Raw genomic sequence first — 15,321 nt, forward strand, 5'->3', positions numbered from 1 at the left:
AAATTATCAATAAAAAAAATTTAATTATATATTTTTTAGTTTTTTTTTGTTCTAGAATAAACGACATAATATGTATGAGTATCAGAGTATATTACATTATATATATTCCTCATATTACGAGGAACCTTGTATTAAATTCTTTAAGATTTTTGACCGGTTGAAAATTATTTCCGTCAATTATTGGAAAAAGTCGAAAATTTTACGTAGGTAGGTAGCTATAATAAATAGCTCAAAAAGTGTTAAAATATTTTAAAAGTATAGATAATGTTTATATAAGCTAGTGAACATTTTAAGTTATCGGTTTTTCAATTATAACTTGTTATATACATATGCATTTTATTTTATTTATTCCAAATTATCAACAAAAGATTTGGAAATTTTACTTTTGACACAATAAAGTGCCAACTAAATTTACTTTTTTTATCCAAAAATATGACTATTGAAATCGAAAATCTAAGCACTTTTACTGTTCTAAAAAGTGATAAAAAATACAAAATTTAAATTAAAAAATAGCCATCATTGTAAAATCAATTAATTTATCGCTTTGCACAGAATCTAAATTATTATCGAGAGGACTGTAAGTTTTTTACGATTTAATTTTAATGTAAGCTATAAACATTTTAAAATTTTAAATTCTTTTTAAATTATAACAGCTTTATAACTTGTTTTAAAATTAAAATATGAAAAATGTAATCTACAAGTTTACTTAAACAATTTTCTTATTTTTAAATTTAATAATAAGTTAATTAAATTTAGTATGGAAAATAACAAAGTAAAATAGATTTTTCTAAACGTTAAATTTGCTGTGTTGTATACTTTAGTAAGACGGAGCTACAATCAAACGCGGGTATAACATTATTTTAATGGTATTCAATAATATTTTTTTTGTTAGCAGTGCAATAACAAAAACCTAAAATATTGATATATTTGAAATTTATTTAATATTATTAATCATTCAATCATTAATTTTATCAAGTATACAAAATAAATCATCCGTTTAAACACTTAATAGAATAGTTATTGATAAAAACATTGTGTGTAGGTACTCAAATAAACTATATTAAGTAATTTTTATAAATGAGAGGCATATAGGTAAAAGGTATTAACTATATAAAAGTGCGTAACTAATTCTGTTTAAATTTAATACTACGAGCATAATATTTCTGAATGAAGTAAAAATTAAAGTAAAAATAAATAAATGATAAGTTGTGGGCTTATAGAACAAAAAAGGTATAATATTAAAACGAAAGTGTAATGTTTCCTAATCGATTTTGTTGGTAAACGGTACCTATAAGGAGAAAAAAAACAGAAATATTTAATGGATTTTGGAAGAAAATGAATACGGCCACGAATATCGCCAACAAAAGTGTCATATACATATATATAAGAGCTAAAGGTTTTACAAAATTATCTATAATCATAATTATCGAGGTCACCACGATAATAATTTTCTGATAAACTATCGACGTCATTGAACACTAATTGTGTCGTGACGTTTACGTCGTTGTTCTTCTGTTTGTTTTTGATAAAAATAAATAAATATTCAATCACAGACAGAAATAAGATTAATTTAGAAATCAAGAAGAAAAAAATAGTATTCATTTTTAATAAATGACTGTTCTTATGAATTAAAAGCTTGGGCTACCTGTGAATACGTAAATAGATATTGAATGAATAAATATTTTAAACTATAGATTTTGAATATCGTACATTTTAATCATTGTATACGTTTATAATATTTTAGTGTCTGATTACTGATCAGAAATTGATTTTTTAAATACTATCAATAAACAATAAAAAAATAACAAAATAATAATCACGCTATAAATATAAATAAGGTTTAAGATAATATGACTAATAATGCACATTCCGCATACTAAAACAAACTAATATACACAAGCTCAGTGATATTAAATCGTGATAATTTATTACTTAGAAATTAAATTGATTTTTTCTTGGTTTGTCGATTATTTATTGTTTTATATGATTTGCCTTTTATCTAGATAGAAGTATATCGTTTATTGCTAAATGTTGTGCTGAGTGAGCCGAAAATTGTCAGTTGACCAGGTATCTATAGAGTATAGACAATGATGATTGTACAGAATATAAAATATAATTAAATTAATCTAAAGCATTTGAAAAATATTAAAGAAAAATGTTCATAAAATCTATTCCGAACATTGATAATTGATATACCGGAGAAGTCACTATCTTTTATTGTATATAGGTGTCGAGTATGTATAGGTATATATCATTGTAATGGATGTGTTAAATTTGAATTCAAAGATATGTTGTTGAAAAAAAATATAATCAGTTTTGAGCAGAGACGTTATATCAGCCTCTATTCTAAGGGTATAATTTATATTTTCTTATTATAATTAATTTTTATATTAGTTATGCAGTTGCTGAACTTATTTTTGTGAAAACATTGTATAATGTATATATATATATTATATTATAATAGTATTGCCAATACTACGTGGAACGGACAAAATTGTAAACTTGTAAATAGGTTCAAAGTATAAGCAGCTCAAAATAATTCAAAATTGCATTGTGTATAGAAATTAACAATATGCTAAGGTAATTAGTTTAAATTCCTCAATTTAAAGTTGTTATTCAAAATAACATAATACCTAAACTCATTAGAGAAAAAAATATTTTAAATCGTTATCTTGCCAAAAATAGAACCTAAAATGAGTAAAACGTTTATGAAAAAAAAAAAAGGTGGATTATTTATTTTTTTTATATTTATAGGGCAATGCCAGATCAACTTATGAAAAACCTTATACTATGTATTCAAGTTTAAGATAATATTAAAATTGAAAATGTTATGAATTTTTTAAGGATTTTGTCAAAATTTGATCTATTAAAAATTATTTATATATTTTTGATATTTACAATTTCTATAAATATAACTGATAAGGAATCTTGTTTATAAATGTTTAAGATTTTTAAACAAGAAACATAATTTTCGAATATTTAAAATGACTATACATAGATAAAAATTGCTCTAAATATTTTGAAAATTTCATTGTGTATACAAATAATAATTTAAACAACAATGGAATTTTTTAAGTTTTTTCTGTAAACATTTTACGAATAATTAAGTGCTAATTAATAAAAATAATTCGAGGGTAAATAGAAATTATGCTTTAAATTTCCAATGTCGTCAAAATTTGAATTTATAAAACGCTTTTAAATATGTGGTTATTGTATACGCTATATTTTTTTTTTAAATTTCAATAAAAGTAAACTTATGAGGAATATTACATTACATTTTTAAGCCTTTGGTAATAAAATTAAAATTTAAAATAAATAATGTTATTACATGTGTCATCTATAATTTTATGGTTCTTATAATTTACAACATAAATAAAATAACTACACAATAGATCGTTAAATATGTAAACTGATAACCTTTAGTTTTATATCTATACAATTAGCTCACATAAAAGATTTTATATGAATTCCGTGTACTTATGATTGAATTGTATGAAAGTTAAATTCGAAAAACGTTATATGACGTGAATAATAAATCTGATTGGGTATTACATTTTAACACGTATTACATTATTTACAATGGCGGGAGTTGGTTATTTTGGCTAAATTTATTTCCATAGCACCTACATAAAACTATATGTGCAATTGAAAACTTCTAGTGAAAACGTGTTTACAAATATGTTTTCCATTTAACCAATCAATGATATTCAAGAGCTTTTTGAAGTTTTAATTCGGCTTTTGTATGCTTAAATATCATGATTTATAATATTATTTTATCCTGATTATCATTATAAATATCATTCCTTTTCCACAAGCTCTCTAAAATTACAGTATTACCTACGTGAAATACTCGTATCTATGGGAAAAAATGTATAATAAATATGTATTATTAAATATTTTTTATTTATTATTCAAAATAGATTATAGTCTAATAGAACTATTGTAAACGTTAAGTTAATACGTATTAAATTGCATATAGATATAATTATTATTAAAAATTGAGTTTTATTCAATAAATAATTTGATTAATTTAAACTTTTGAGTTGGAAAAAATAATTTTTCATTAATTACAATATTGTAAGTTCAGATAAAATATGCTTTATACGTGGATAGGAATGGTTTTGGTGCCAAGATCTGTTTCAATAAAATAAATAATTAATCTGATCAGGAAAAGTTTGCTGTTATTTTAATAATAAAAACATTTCGGACCAAGTGAGATGTTATAATTTTTTATATTAATATGTACCTATTTATAATTTATATTATATTATACATTTTATAATTATAGTAGAAAATTGTTTACAATGATATTCAAGGAACTCAGACAAATACATCATAATATTTCTTTATCCTATTCGCGTACTTTGTTAAAATACTTCAAAGTTATAATTTTAATGGAAAATTTGTTTTTAATTATAAATTATTTTTTTTATTTATCGCTTAATCAAGTTTTAATAAAATCTAATTAATATTCTTTTATATGCGAAAATGCGAAAAAACTTCTATTATTTAATTCTGAAAATCATAAATCATTAATATTTCTTCTTAATTTCATCGAAAGACTTAAATTATATAATTTATTATATATTGTATTATATAATATATATTGACCTAAACATTTGACATTTGACCTACAATTATAACCTATAAACTCTTATTCATATATTGTGATAGTAAATTGCATTTTGAAATGCTATTCAAGTGCAGCAGTAGATTCATGATTATGTTCACATCTATAACATGGTTATAGTGCAATCTAAATGGAATTTGGTAAGTCTATAATATTATTTAACAATCATGGACAGATATTGGTATGCATGTAAGAATTATTTATTACGAAGTATATATGTATGCTATCAATAAATGCCTTTTTATTTTTTATTGATTATTTTGCTTCAATATTTAAGTTTATTAGCTTTATAATACATATAATAAGTCAAGTTTAAATTTTTATTTTTTGATAATTATTAATTACTATAAATTAAGTTTGTCTAAATCTGTTTGCTTATAAAAATATTATTGTTGGGTTCCATCACCAGATGCCCTCCTACCTCGTATTATAGATGATCTAGTAAATTGTTCTCTTTTCTTTCAGTTTCACATGCACTTTTGGTATATTTTTAAAAATGACCAATTTATGCATTTATAATTTTATGATGTCGTTTTTGGTGATTCTAAAATAATTCGTCGTTTAACTACCCATTTGAATAATTTTGTTTTACAAAATGTATTCATTTTTCAATACAATCATTTTAATTAATATGCTGATTTCTATGGAATTGATTAGGTCTTGGTATTTGAAATTAATGAATAATTTCTGGCTTCGGTATTATAGAATTGTTGAGAATTCTTTATTTTTAAAACAAACCTTATGTTAAAATATAAACAAATTAGCTGTTAACAGTATTAATACAATTAAAAGCAGCTAAAAATCCATAGCAATAAAAAACAAAAAACTCCCATTAAATAACAGTATTTTGTTCAAATCATATTTAATTTATTTAGTGTTACTCAATTAGGTTCCGAATTAATAAGTTATTGCTAGGGCTAGTGATATTTAGAAGATAGCATATATTTATAATATAATAGTTAATAATATAATGAAATAATCTAAAAATGTTAATATAGCCACATGTACTTGTCCAAATTTTAAATTTTATATCCTATATTTGATAATTTTTTCCTTTTAAATGCATATATATGGCTGGTTTTCAAATATTACTACATGAGTGTATACTTATTTTAAATTCGTCTATATAAAATAATTGTAAAATAATAATAAGAATATATACTTTTTAATCATTGCGGAAATTGATGATTTTTAGGTAATCACATTTTGGCTATCGCAACTACCCAAAAATGGCTTATAAACATCTTGATAGTTACTTGGTTAAGTTTATGCTAGGTCAAACTCATAATGTACCATTTATTGAAATTCTAGGAAGCATCACATAGAATTTTTCAAATCAAGTTAATTATAAAATTTTTATGTTTCTATAGTACATTAAATTTTATATTAGTTAAATCAATTTTTTTATTGTCAGTATTATTGTATGTATTCTTATTAATTTTGAATTGATTTTTGTTTTAAAATTTATACTAATACTATATTATAGGTACATTTATACTTTATAGTAGTCATTATTGATAGATATTATATCGCAATATAATTATATTTGGCAACTTTTAAATTACATTTTTTAATATATAGCTTATAGCTATTATGTTGCATAAATAATTAAAGCAAATAAAATAGTGATATTACTCTGTAATAAAATTTGGTGTTTATATTTAATGGTAAGTAATAGCAATAAACCGAAAATAATTTTATATATTTTAGATAATTTAATCTTAGAAAAAAATAGTAATTCATTTTTAGTGAAAACAACTGCAAAATAAATGTCTATAGTCAATCATAAGTATTCTTATTAATAGTAAATAAAAAGTCAATGCAATTTTAAAGTGCGTATTTAATAATTTATTATAGATTAATGAATCAATTGTTTTCTTCTAAGACAGGGATTTATTGGGTTGATATATATATTTATAAAATGCACATTTTTATATTATATTTAGTTATTTTTATATAATAACATAATTTGAGGTTTTTTTTAAGGCAATGAGTCCCTAGTCTTAGTTAATCCTAAAGTCTTTATCATATGATTTATATAATTGTATTTTTGATTATCTGTAAAATGTATCATTGATAGTATACTGCAGTGGCTTGATGAAGGGGGTAGGGGTAATCTTTAGAAGCGGCCGCCTCTGATTTTATTAAGGGTCGGTATGTGGGTATTGAAGCATAGGTAATAGCCACTGGTCAATGTGTAATAATGTAGTATTAACTATATTTACGATGACAGGTAGGTAGTCAAAAATATGATAGTAAACACCTTTGTTATAAGCTTTTGGTAAGTAGGAGGAATATCAAATATGACTGAAAATTTAAAGTTCATCACGTAACTGGATATGTATGATTAGTCCTTTTGTTTGACCATGAATATATTTACTCTAAAAAGGGTTGATCATGACTTATAGCTGTGATTCATAAATTCATAATTCTGTATAACTATCCATTTGTATAATTCGTGTTCAAAAAATACATTTTTATTCATATATTATCACAGTTATACCTAACAATAACGTGCTCAAATACCTAGCTATAATTATTCTAGACTAAGAAAAATAAAATATGTCATAATAAATAAGTAAAATATTACCTAGGTAGGTATTTAATATTATTTGTAACTGCATGGTATATTATTTTCTTAATTATATGTTGATAATCAATAGGGTACTTTTATAATGTACGAAATATATTATTTAATATAGATGGCCTATATAATCTTATACACCTAAATAGAAATTGCATAGAGTAGTCAGCATGTTATCCTGATTACGTCATGGGCGTGCTTATAATCATATATCTATGGTTTGTAAATTCAACTTTAATATGACACCTTAAATATTTTTTCCGCTGAAAACACGTCAACGTGCAGTATATATGTAACGTAGGTAATTTGGGATTTAAGACTCCTTACAATTCTGTCAATCTAATTTGTTTTTAACGTGCTACTTAGAGTAAAATGATTATACGTAGGTAGAAACCTTATGTTCTCCGTCTTGAAACTTCAATGAGTTTTTCTTCTTTTTTTTTTTATTTAAAATTGTTTATCCCGGAATATGTCTGACGTTTGTAGATTTTATAAAATACATAACTTTAAAATAAACTTTTACAAAACATATATACTCTTTATTACGACGTAACTACATAAGTATACAGTATAATATGTACTCAGTCACGATTAATGCAGTATAGCGTCGTAATTTATTTTATCTTTAAGAATTTCCGTTCTACTAAAGCTTGAGTCTATAGGAAATAGTATTCAGTCATATTATGATTAAGTATCTATCTAGCAATAGAATGATCCAATTATATGTTGAAATAACATCATAATTTGTTTGATTTTATTGAAAAAAATAACCTAACCTTGAACTTCACAGCAGGGTATAAAATTAATCAAATTTACTAGGATTGTAAACTGCATCAGATTTGTGTATAACCAAAGTAAAATGATTATTAGTATAATAGTATATGGATATTATAATTTATAATTATAATAAATTAAAATATTTTTCACATATTTTGTTAATGCAAAATAGTCGAATATTTTGCCACGCGTTGTATTTTATACTTATATGTTAAATCATATAGTAAGATTGTATCCAACTGTAGGTACTGCTCAAGTCCAGTTTATTACTTTAGAGCTATTCATCGAAAAGCATCGTGATAAATATAAATACGAAAAAACTATACAATATAATTGTGACGGACGGAATGTCAAATATCAATATTATATTTTAATTTAACTTTTCAATAAAATATATAAATAGTTATTATTTCTCTGTTTGCACAATAATATTATTCAAAGAATTTTATGCTATTTAAAATAAATAATGACAAACAAAAAAAATGAATAAACAATTTCAACATTTCGTCTCGATGATTTTAGTCATATTCACTTATATTATGATACTGGCAAGAAAAACCTCTTCCACTGAAATGGTATTTTCTTATACATAAAAATACTATTTTAGTAGATGAATAGTATGGATTCTTTGTCAAATACTATTTCAAAGAATAACTACTGCCAAATATTTTACAACTTATCTAAATCTATAAGTTTCACATACAAAAAAAAAAAAAAAATATAACATTTTATTTGAAACCTTAAAAATCAAATCGCCTGTCAATACTAGTCAATATTAAAGTAAAAATACCAGTTAGTTTTCTTCTATTTTTCGGAGAAATATTTTTCTAAAAAAAAAATACTGAAATTAAACCGTATATATTATATATTTGTGTGGTCTTGATTTTTTGAAACGGTTGTAAAATTTATACTTTGACAGCTGCCACATTAATTGCTATCACTAAAAGTCATTGTCATTATGGAGATCCACAACAGTTAACAATACGCACGTAGTGACGTTGTGTTGGTACTTAAAATATTTCGAAGACGCATATAGCGAATACCAGATGACACAAAATATCCGTATTTGTATAGTTACTGATATCTATAATTCACGTCATATTTCTATATTTATTTCGTTTTTATTCGGTGCGAATGTGGAATAAAAGTTTTATGATAAAAATGTGTTGTTAATTACCTATCGTTAATTAATTTTATTAGTTTGAGAAATACGTAAAATCGAATTTCGTCTAACATACAAATAACGTAATCTTTTTTGAATTTATCAATTAGATTGACTAATTTGGATAATAATAAATGATGAGTTTAATTGTTGCATAGTTTCATGTAATAATACCTATACACTTTAAATTATCTTTTAGTGTAATGAAAATATATTTTAGCAACAATTGAGTTAATATTAATAACAATATCAAAAATACTTTACCCCCTCCTAGGAGCGGGAGCTTCAACATAGGTAGCTATTTCAATTATATTCATTCGTAGTGTATTTTGTTCAATGATCAATCTCATAAAAATGTTTGGACCATACAACAATATATGACAGTGATTCAACCGTTTATGACATTTTTTTTTATATTTATGTAGCATAATAATAATATAAATAATAATGTGCTCGAAAAATATAGTACTACTCAGCTCATTCAAAATACAAATTTAAACGTTGGGCGGCCGCCAATAGAGACAGCTGATATGATTTACTGGCAGTGGTGTCGCCAAAAACCGCACTGAACAAACGAAAATACATTCAGAAACTCACAAATTTTGCATAATATTTTCAGTCACACTATACTATTAAAGGTACTGGAAAATCGTCTTGGAGTACATGTTTGTAAACATCTAAGAAAATAGTGGGCGCTCATATAATATTCTTAAAAACATGAATATAAAATAAAAATATTGAAAATTTCGAAAAATGTTGTCTCAATTTTAGATTTGAATTAACAATAAACTAATAAGTATCATAAAGATAAAGATCGGAAAATTTTATTTTTGTTTTTAATTAATAAAATATATTTATCAACTTGTTTGAAGATAATAATAATTACGTTTGATATTTGAATGGAAACTTATTTTAGTATAACTTCCAAGCATTAGTGTGATTTAATAATATATACATTATGTAAAAATAATATTTTTCTAATAGGAAATAATACAATAAATACTACAGTGTATTAAAACTTAAATTTAAAAAAACTTCATAGCACTAAACTTATACATTTAATACATGATAAATAGAAATAATAATAATAATTTATTTATAGTAACTATATGTAAAGTTTTTCAAGTAAAGAATATCTCAATATACGAACCAATAGAGTATTTTATGATACAATCGTTAACTTCCTGGCTGTTATGTCAGGTATGTGTACTTAATTTATTAATCTGGATATAGTCTATATCTAATAATTTTATAATGTAATATCATTCAGTCGAATTAAATAGTATATCTTTACAAAAAAAAAATACATTAAAAATTAATTTACTAGTAGGTAGTAACTATCTAGTTATTATCTATTTTAATAATAAGTTTAGATAATATCGATAAACGTTGTAAAGATAATTAACATGTAAGAAAAAATATTTTTCTTTGAAACTTTCTTGTAATGATCATTCCGATAGTCATTTGAATTTCGTAATATGTCAGTAAGCTTACATAAAGTTTTTAGTTTTACTTTTTATACCGTAACTTTTTTGAAATATTAAAAACGTAATGTTCAAACTTTATTCTCCATTCTTCTAAATTCTACCTGCTCAAAAAGTGCTTTTGAATATTTGTAAGCTACATATTACAGTGAAATAAAGAGAATTATGTTTTTATTCGATTTTTATACAATGTTTTTCTGAGATTGATGGTTATTTGAAATAATTAGACTTGGGTATTATTAGTTAACATCAACAAGTACTTATTTATAAATATATAATGCACTTGAGTGTTGAGTTAATTGATTTAATTACTAATTATTATTAAATATATGATACCTAATATATTTTATGATTTATATATTTATAATATAAGTAAAGATCTAATCAATTACATGACATACGTTTTGAGATATTGGATGACATAATATTATAACATAATGTATTGGGTAACATATATTTAAATGCATTTATTAGAATTTTGGACTTTTAATGTATATTTTATTTTAATTGTAACCGTCTTGGATGCTAATCTGTTATTTTTACCATTCAATCTATTCAAGGTAAAATATAATCATATAACAATATTATTACTTTTTTTTATAACGAGAATATTTACAAGACTTAAAATTTGTTTAAAAAAAATATCAAGAATATTTTTCATTGACTTTTGATAGCATTTAAATATGTAATATTGTTTTACAAATCATTAATAACTAATAGGTTATAGGTAGGATTTTTAATTATGAGTTAAAAATGATCCAATTTAGAGAATATAATGTTTAAAGTTAAATTTTCAATATTTTTTTATATATTTAAAATATTTTGATTTTGTGAGTTGTTTAAAAATGCATAAAGTTAATTTCAAAGTTTTAACTTAAAAATGTATAAGAGCGGGAAGTAAATATAAAATGTTAATAAAAAGAATTAAAAAAAAGTTTGAACCTTGTGGTTTTGATCCAAAGAAGAATTCATGTATTTAATCTGATTTTTATTATTCATTTTGTATTAAGTAGATTAATATTATTTAAGCATATTAAATATGATTAATATTATTAGCTGAATTCTGGACAGAGATAAAATATTATAAAATAGTTCTATAATTTTCAAATCATTAAATGGAGTTTAGTAGATGCTCAACTAAAACTGCTTGCTCGGGGATATAATATTGAAGGGTATCATACAACTTGACCACTGTTGTAAAGAAAACATTCTGTATAATATGTAGAATATGTAATTTTAATCTTCTTATCCTACTTTCGGTATAGATTTCGATTAAAAACTAAAGAATATAATATATTATATCGTTTACCGTAAAGGATACACTATTAATAAATAGTATGCATAATATGTTTTATAGTAACATTTCTGAACGCTTGGTATATAATACAGATAACAATATCCAATAATATTATTGGTTTTGTCTAAAAATACAATTTTGAAGGGCGATTTTTTGTTTGTAGAGCTCATTTGTTATTATTATTATTTGCCAAACTGTCAAAGTGGAAGTAGTAAGTTATTACCTACAACTAATAAATTCTTTATTAAAAAAAAAGTTAACTTATTTGTGTTTGGTTTAGGTAACTAAAAATATTATTTTAATACAAAATGTACTACTTTATAATATTATATGACTTATATATTTTTCTCGAATCAAAATTTATGGAAACGCTATAAATGTTATAAATTGTAATTCACTATAGGTAACTATTAGTTCTAATGTAATATTGCATTATTACTATTATTACCTGACACCTGATATATTATTATTCATTTTGAATTGTTAATAAAATAATTATTATCAACTATTAATATTTACTGCAATCGTTATTTTGGTGTGAAAATATAACATTTAAAACTAAACGAAATATAATAATACCTATGTCTATATTTTGTGTGATAACATATTTATTATTTATTGTGAAGTTTATTTGGTCGGCTATAATACTATAGCACATGAAATACCTATTCAGAATATCATTCTAATACATATTTCACAATTTTAATTAAGTTACAGTCGTAATTAATCATATATTATATTAAACACCATAAACAATTCCGAATACTTTGTATGACGTTTGATCATCGTTTTGCAGGGTTGTTTTCGGGAGTCTGATAGAAGCCTATGATTGTGACCTTTAAAATTAAAGAATTTTGTGAAATTAAAACATTGAATTTCTCCAGGTTTATCACACGGGGTAAAAGAATACAGGGCATTGTATTAAAATAATTTCCACCAAAGAGCAAGATTATCAATAAAAATAGATTTAGAATGAAACTGGAACAATTTTTTATTAAATCTCAAGGTTTTTTTTTAGTTAAGTGCGTCGTATACCAGCCGGTTTAAATTTCACTCGAAAGATCGTTTTTTTGTATACTTACATTTTATATGAAGTTAAATTTTGATTGCGTTTTAATATATTTTGTTTCAATTTGAAAGAAGATACGTTATGCATATTGTTTATTGTATTTATTAAAATCTTTAAGTACATATTATGTTTGTTATATACATATAATTTAAAAAAAATATATCGTCATTTAAATTTATAGATAGAACTTTGGACTATCAATACATAATATAAACAATATTGTTGGCTATCAGTGGGAAAAAAAAATGGCTCAGATTCCACAATAATTGAAAAAAATGGATGTAAGTTTATTAAACGTCGCTACCTAATTTGTTGGAAACGATTTATACGAACATAAATTCAACACGTATACAGAGTGTTTCATTTAGTTAAGTTTCGATAGACATAGTAAAATAAAAAGCAATGGTCACCCATAGTGGTTCTCTATTCTGACCATCGTAACTTTCAATGCTCGGTTCTACAAAAAAAACTATTTTTTCATTCTATATTTGATATTATAAATTTTATCAGTGATTACGGACATTTAGTGCCTTAGTGGCTAATTCAGAAATGGAACACTCTGTATAATTATATATTTGTATGCATGTGTGTATGTAATATGCACGTATGTTGTATGTATGTGTGTATGTAATATGCATGTATGTTGTATGTATGCATGCATGTATATATGTATGTATGTATATATGTAATATGTATACATAGCGACAAATCCTGTGCAAGTTGCCAAGAGGGCAAATACCGGGTGATCCATTTAAAATAAGACACTCGTAATTTTAAAAACTATCAACGTTTATGAAAATACTTATTTTATATAATTTTAAGTGATTTACAAACAACACTTTTCTAGAAAATATACGTCTTACTATTTTTTATCGTAATAATTGTTTACTCTTTTGAATGACTACATACATTCTTAATTTCTTAATCTAAAGTAGAATATTTTTCCGGGTACAATGATGTTTAAAAATCGAATGACAAGTAGTATATGAGTTACAAGTATTTTAAGTTTAAATGAGTGATACATGAGTACTCCAAAAATATTGATCCACTAGTCTGTAAATCTAAACTTAAAATACTTATAGCTAGTATAAACTACTTGTCCGAAATTGTATTTTTACAGATAAAAATATTCTAGATAATATTTTGTTTAGGACTATGAGATTAAAAACATATGCAGTAATTCAAAAGAGTAAAAACTTAAAAAAAAAAACTATGTCGATAAAAAATAGTGAAACATGTTATGATTTTTTTAGAAAAATGTTATTTTTAACCACTCATAATTATTTGAAATAAATATTTTCAAAAACGTTAATATATTTTCTGAAGTAATGAGTGTCTTTCGTTAAATAGATCACCCCGTATCGTTCGAGACTAAGATATAAATAATATAATATACCTCAACGACTTTATCATTTTGGATACTATAACAAAACAGCTAATATATTATGTTAAAAAAAAAAAACGTACAAGCAACTGATTACAACATTTAGATAATATATTATGTTTGTAATGATTGAATTTTGTATGTCATGTGTGTGCACGTGTACATATTGCGTGTTGATGTTATAATATTACGTATACTTAACGTCCATCATATAAGGCCTATAAACTATAATAGTTTGTACAACATCTCGTATGATAGCTGATCGAAGAAGGATTTTTGGTTCGTATTGCAACAAGGTTCGCAGGGAAAAGATAGACGACCGGGAAGAGCTCGAGAATAATTTCGGAGACACTTTACCCTTGAGCCCGCGAACGCGATCCAATAGAATGCGCCGCTGTCCCACGTGACTGGCAGCGCGTGCGACGTGGTCTGAAAAGCTTGAGGCCTGCAACCCTGGAAAATCCAGTAGAAAATCGACTCTTCGCTGTACGTACCGATGTACGCGTGACGCTTACTACACCGGTGTGATATATATGCGGTCCGTTTATACAGTGTAAAGGTACGCGTTTTCGTTTTTCCGTTCGTAAAAAATCGATCGTTTATTAAAATGATAAAATCGTTTGCTGTTTCGTCGCTGCAGTATACGAAATGTGTCGATTGGTCTTTTCGCTCTAGTAATCGTTGTTCGATTAAAATATCGTCGTTCGTACTCGACTACTGAGCTCGTATTAATATTACTCTATCATAACGTTTAATATCTATAGTGAAAAGTAAGTAAACTATATACGAAAAAATTATTTAATAGATTTTCTAGAAATATTTAATTGATATAAGTATCACGAGCTATTTATCACGATAATAATACATAGTGTAGTCTGGATATTTTTCGTCTATTTCGAAAGTATTAATTGAAGACGACATGTATTAACAGTTA

General features: G+C 24.1%; 1 protein-coding gene across 4 annotated transcripts in view; it reads left to right on the forward strand.

Annotated features, from left to right (window-relative positions):
* Window positions 1–4,696: 4,696 nt before the first annotated feature.
* Window positions 4,697–15,321, forward strand: part of LOC132921435 (ankyrin-repeat and fibronectin type III domain-containing 1) — a 150,177-nt gene continuing 139,552 nt past the window's right edge. For 2 of the 4 annotated variants that reach the window (XM_060984462.1, XM_060984467.1), the window contains exon 1: window positions 4,697–4,770. In XM_060984462.1, the coding sequence (XP_060840445.1) occupies window positions 4,741–4,770 (30 nt within the window). In that variant the 5' untranslated portion in view covers window positions 4,697–4,740. Of the gene's footprint in view, window positions 4,771–13,263; window positions 13,285–14,697; window positions 15,158–15,321 lie in introns of those variants that run through there. The other 2 variants (XM_060984463.1, XM_060984464.1) reach the window with 2 other exon arrangements.

This window comes from Rhopalosiphum padi, chromosome 2, assembly GCF_020882245.1.
Source record: "Rhopalosiphum padi isolate XX-2018 chromosome 2, ASM2088224v1, whole genome shotgun sequence".
In the NCBI taxonomy this organism is placed as follows: domain Eukaryota; kingdom Metazoa; phylum Arthropoda; class Insecta; order Hemiptera; family Aphididae; genus Rhopalosiphum; species Rhopalosiphum padi.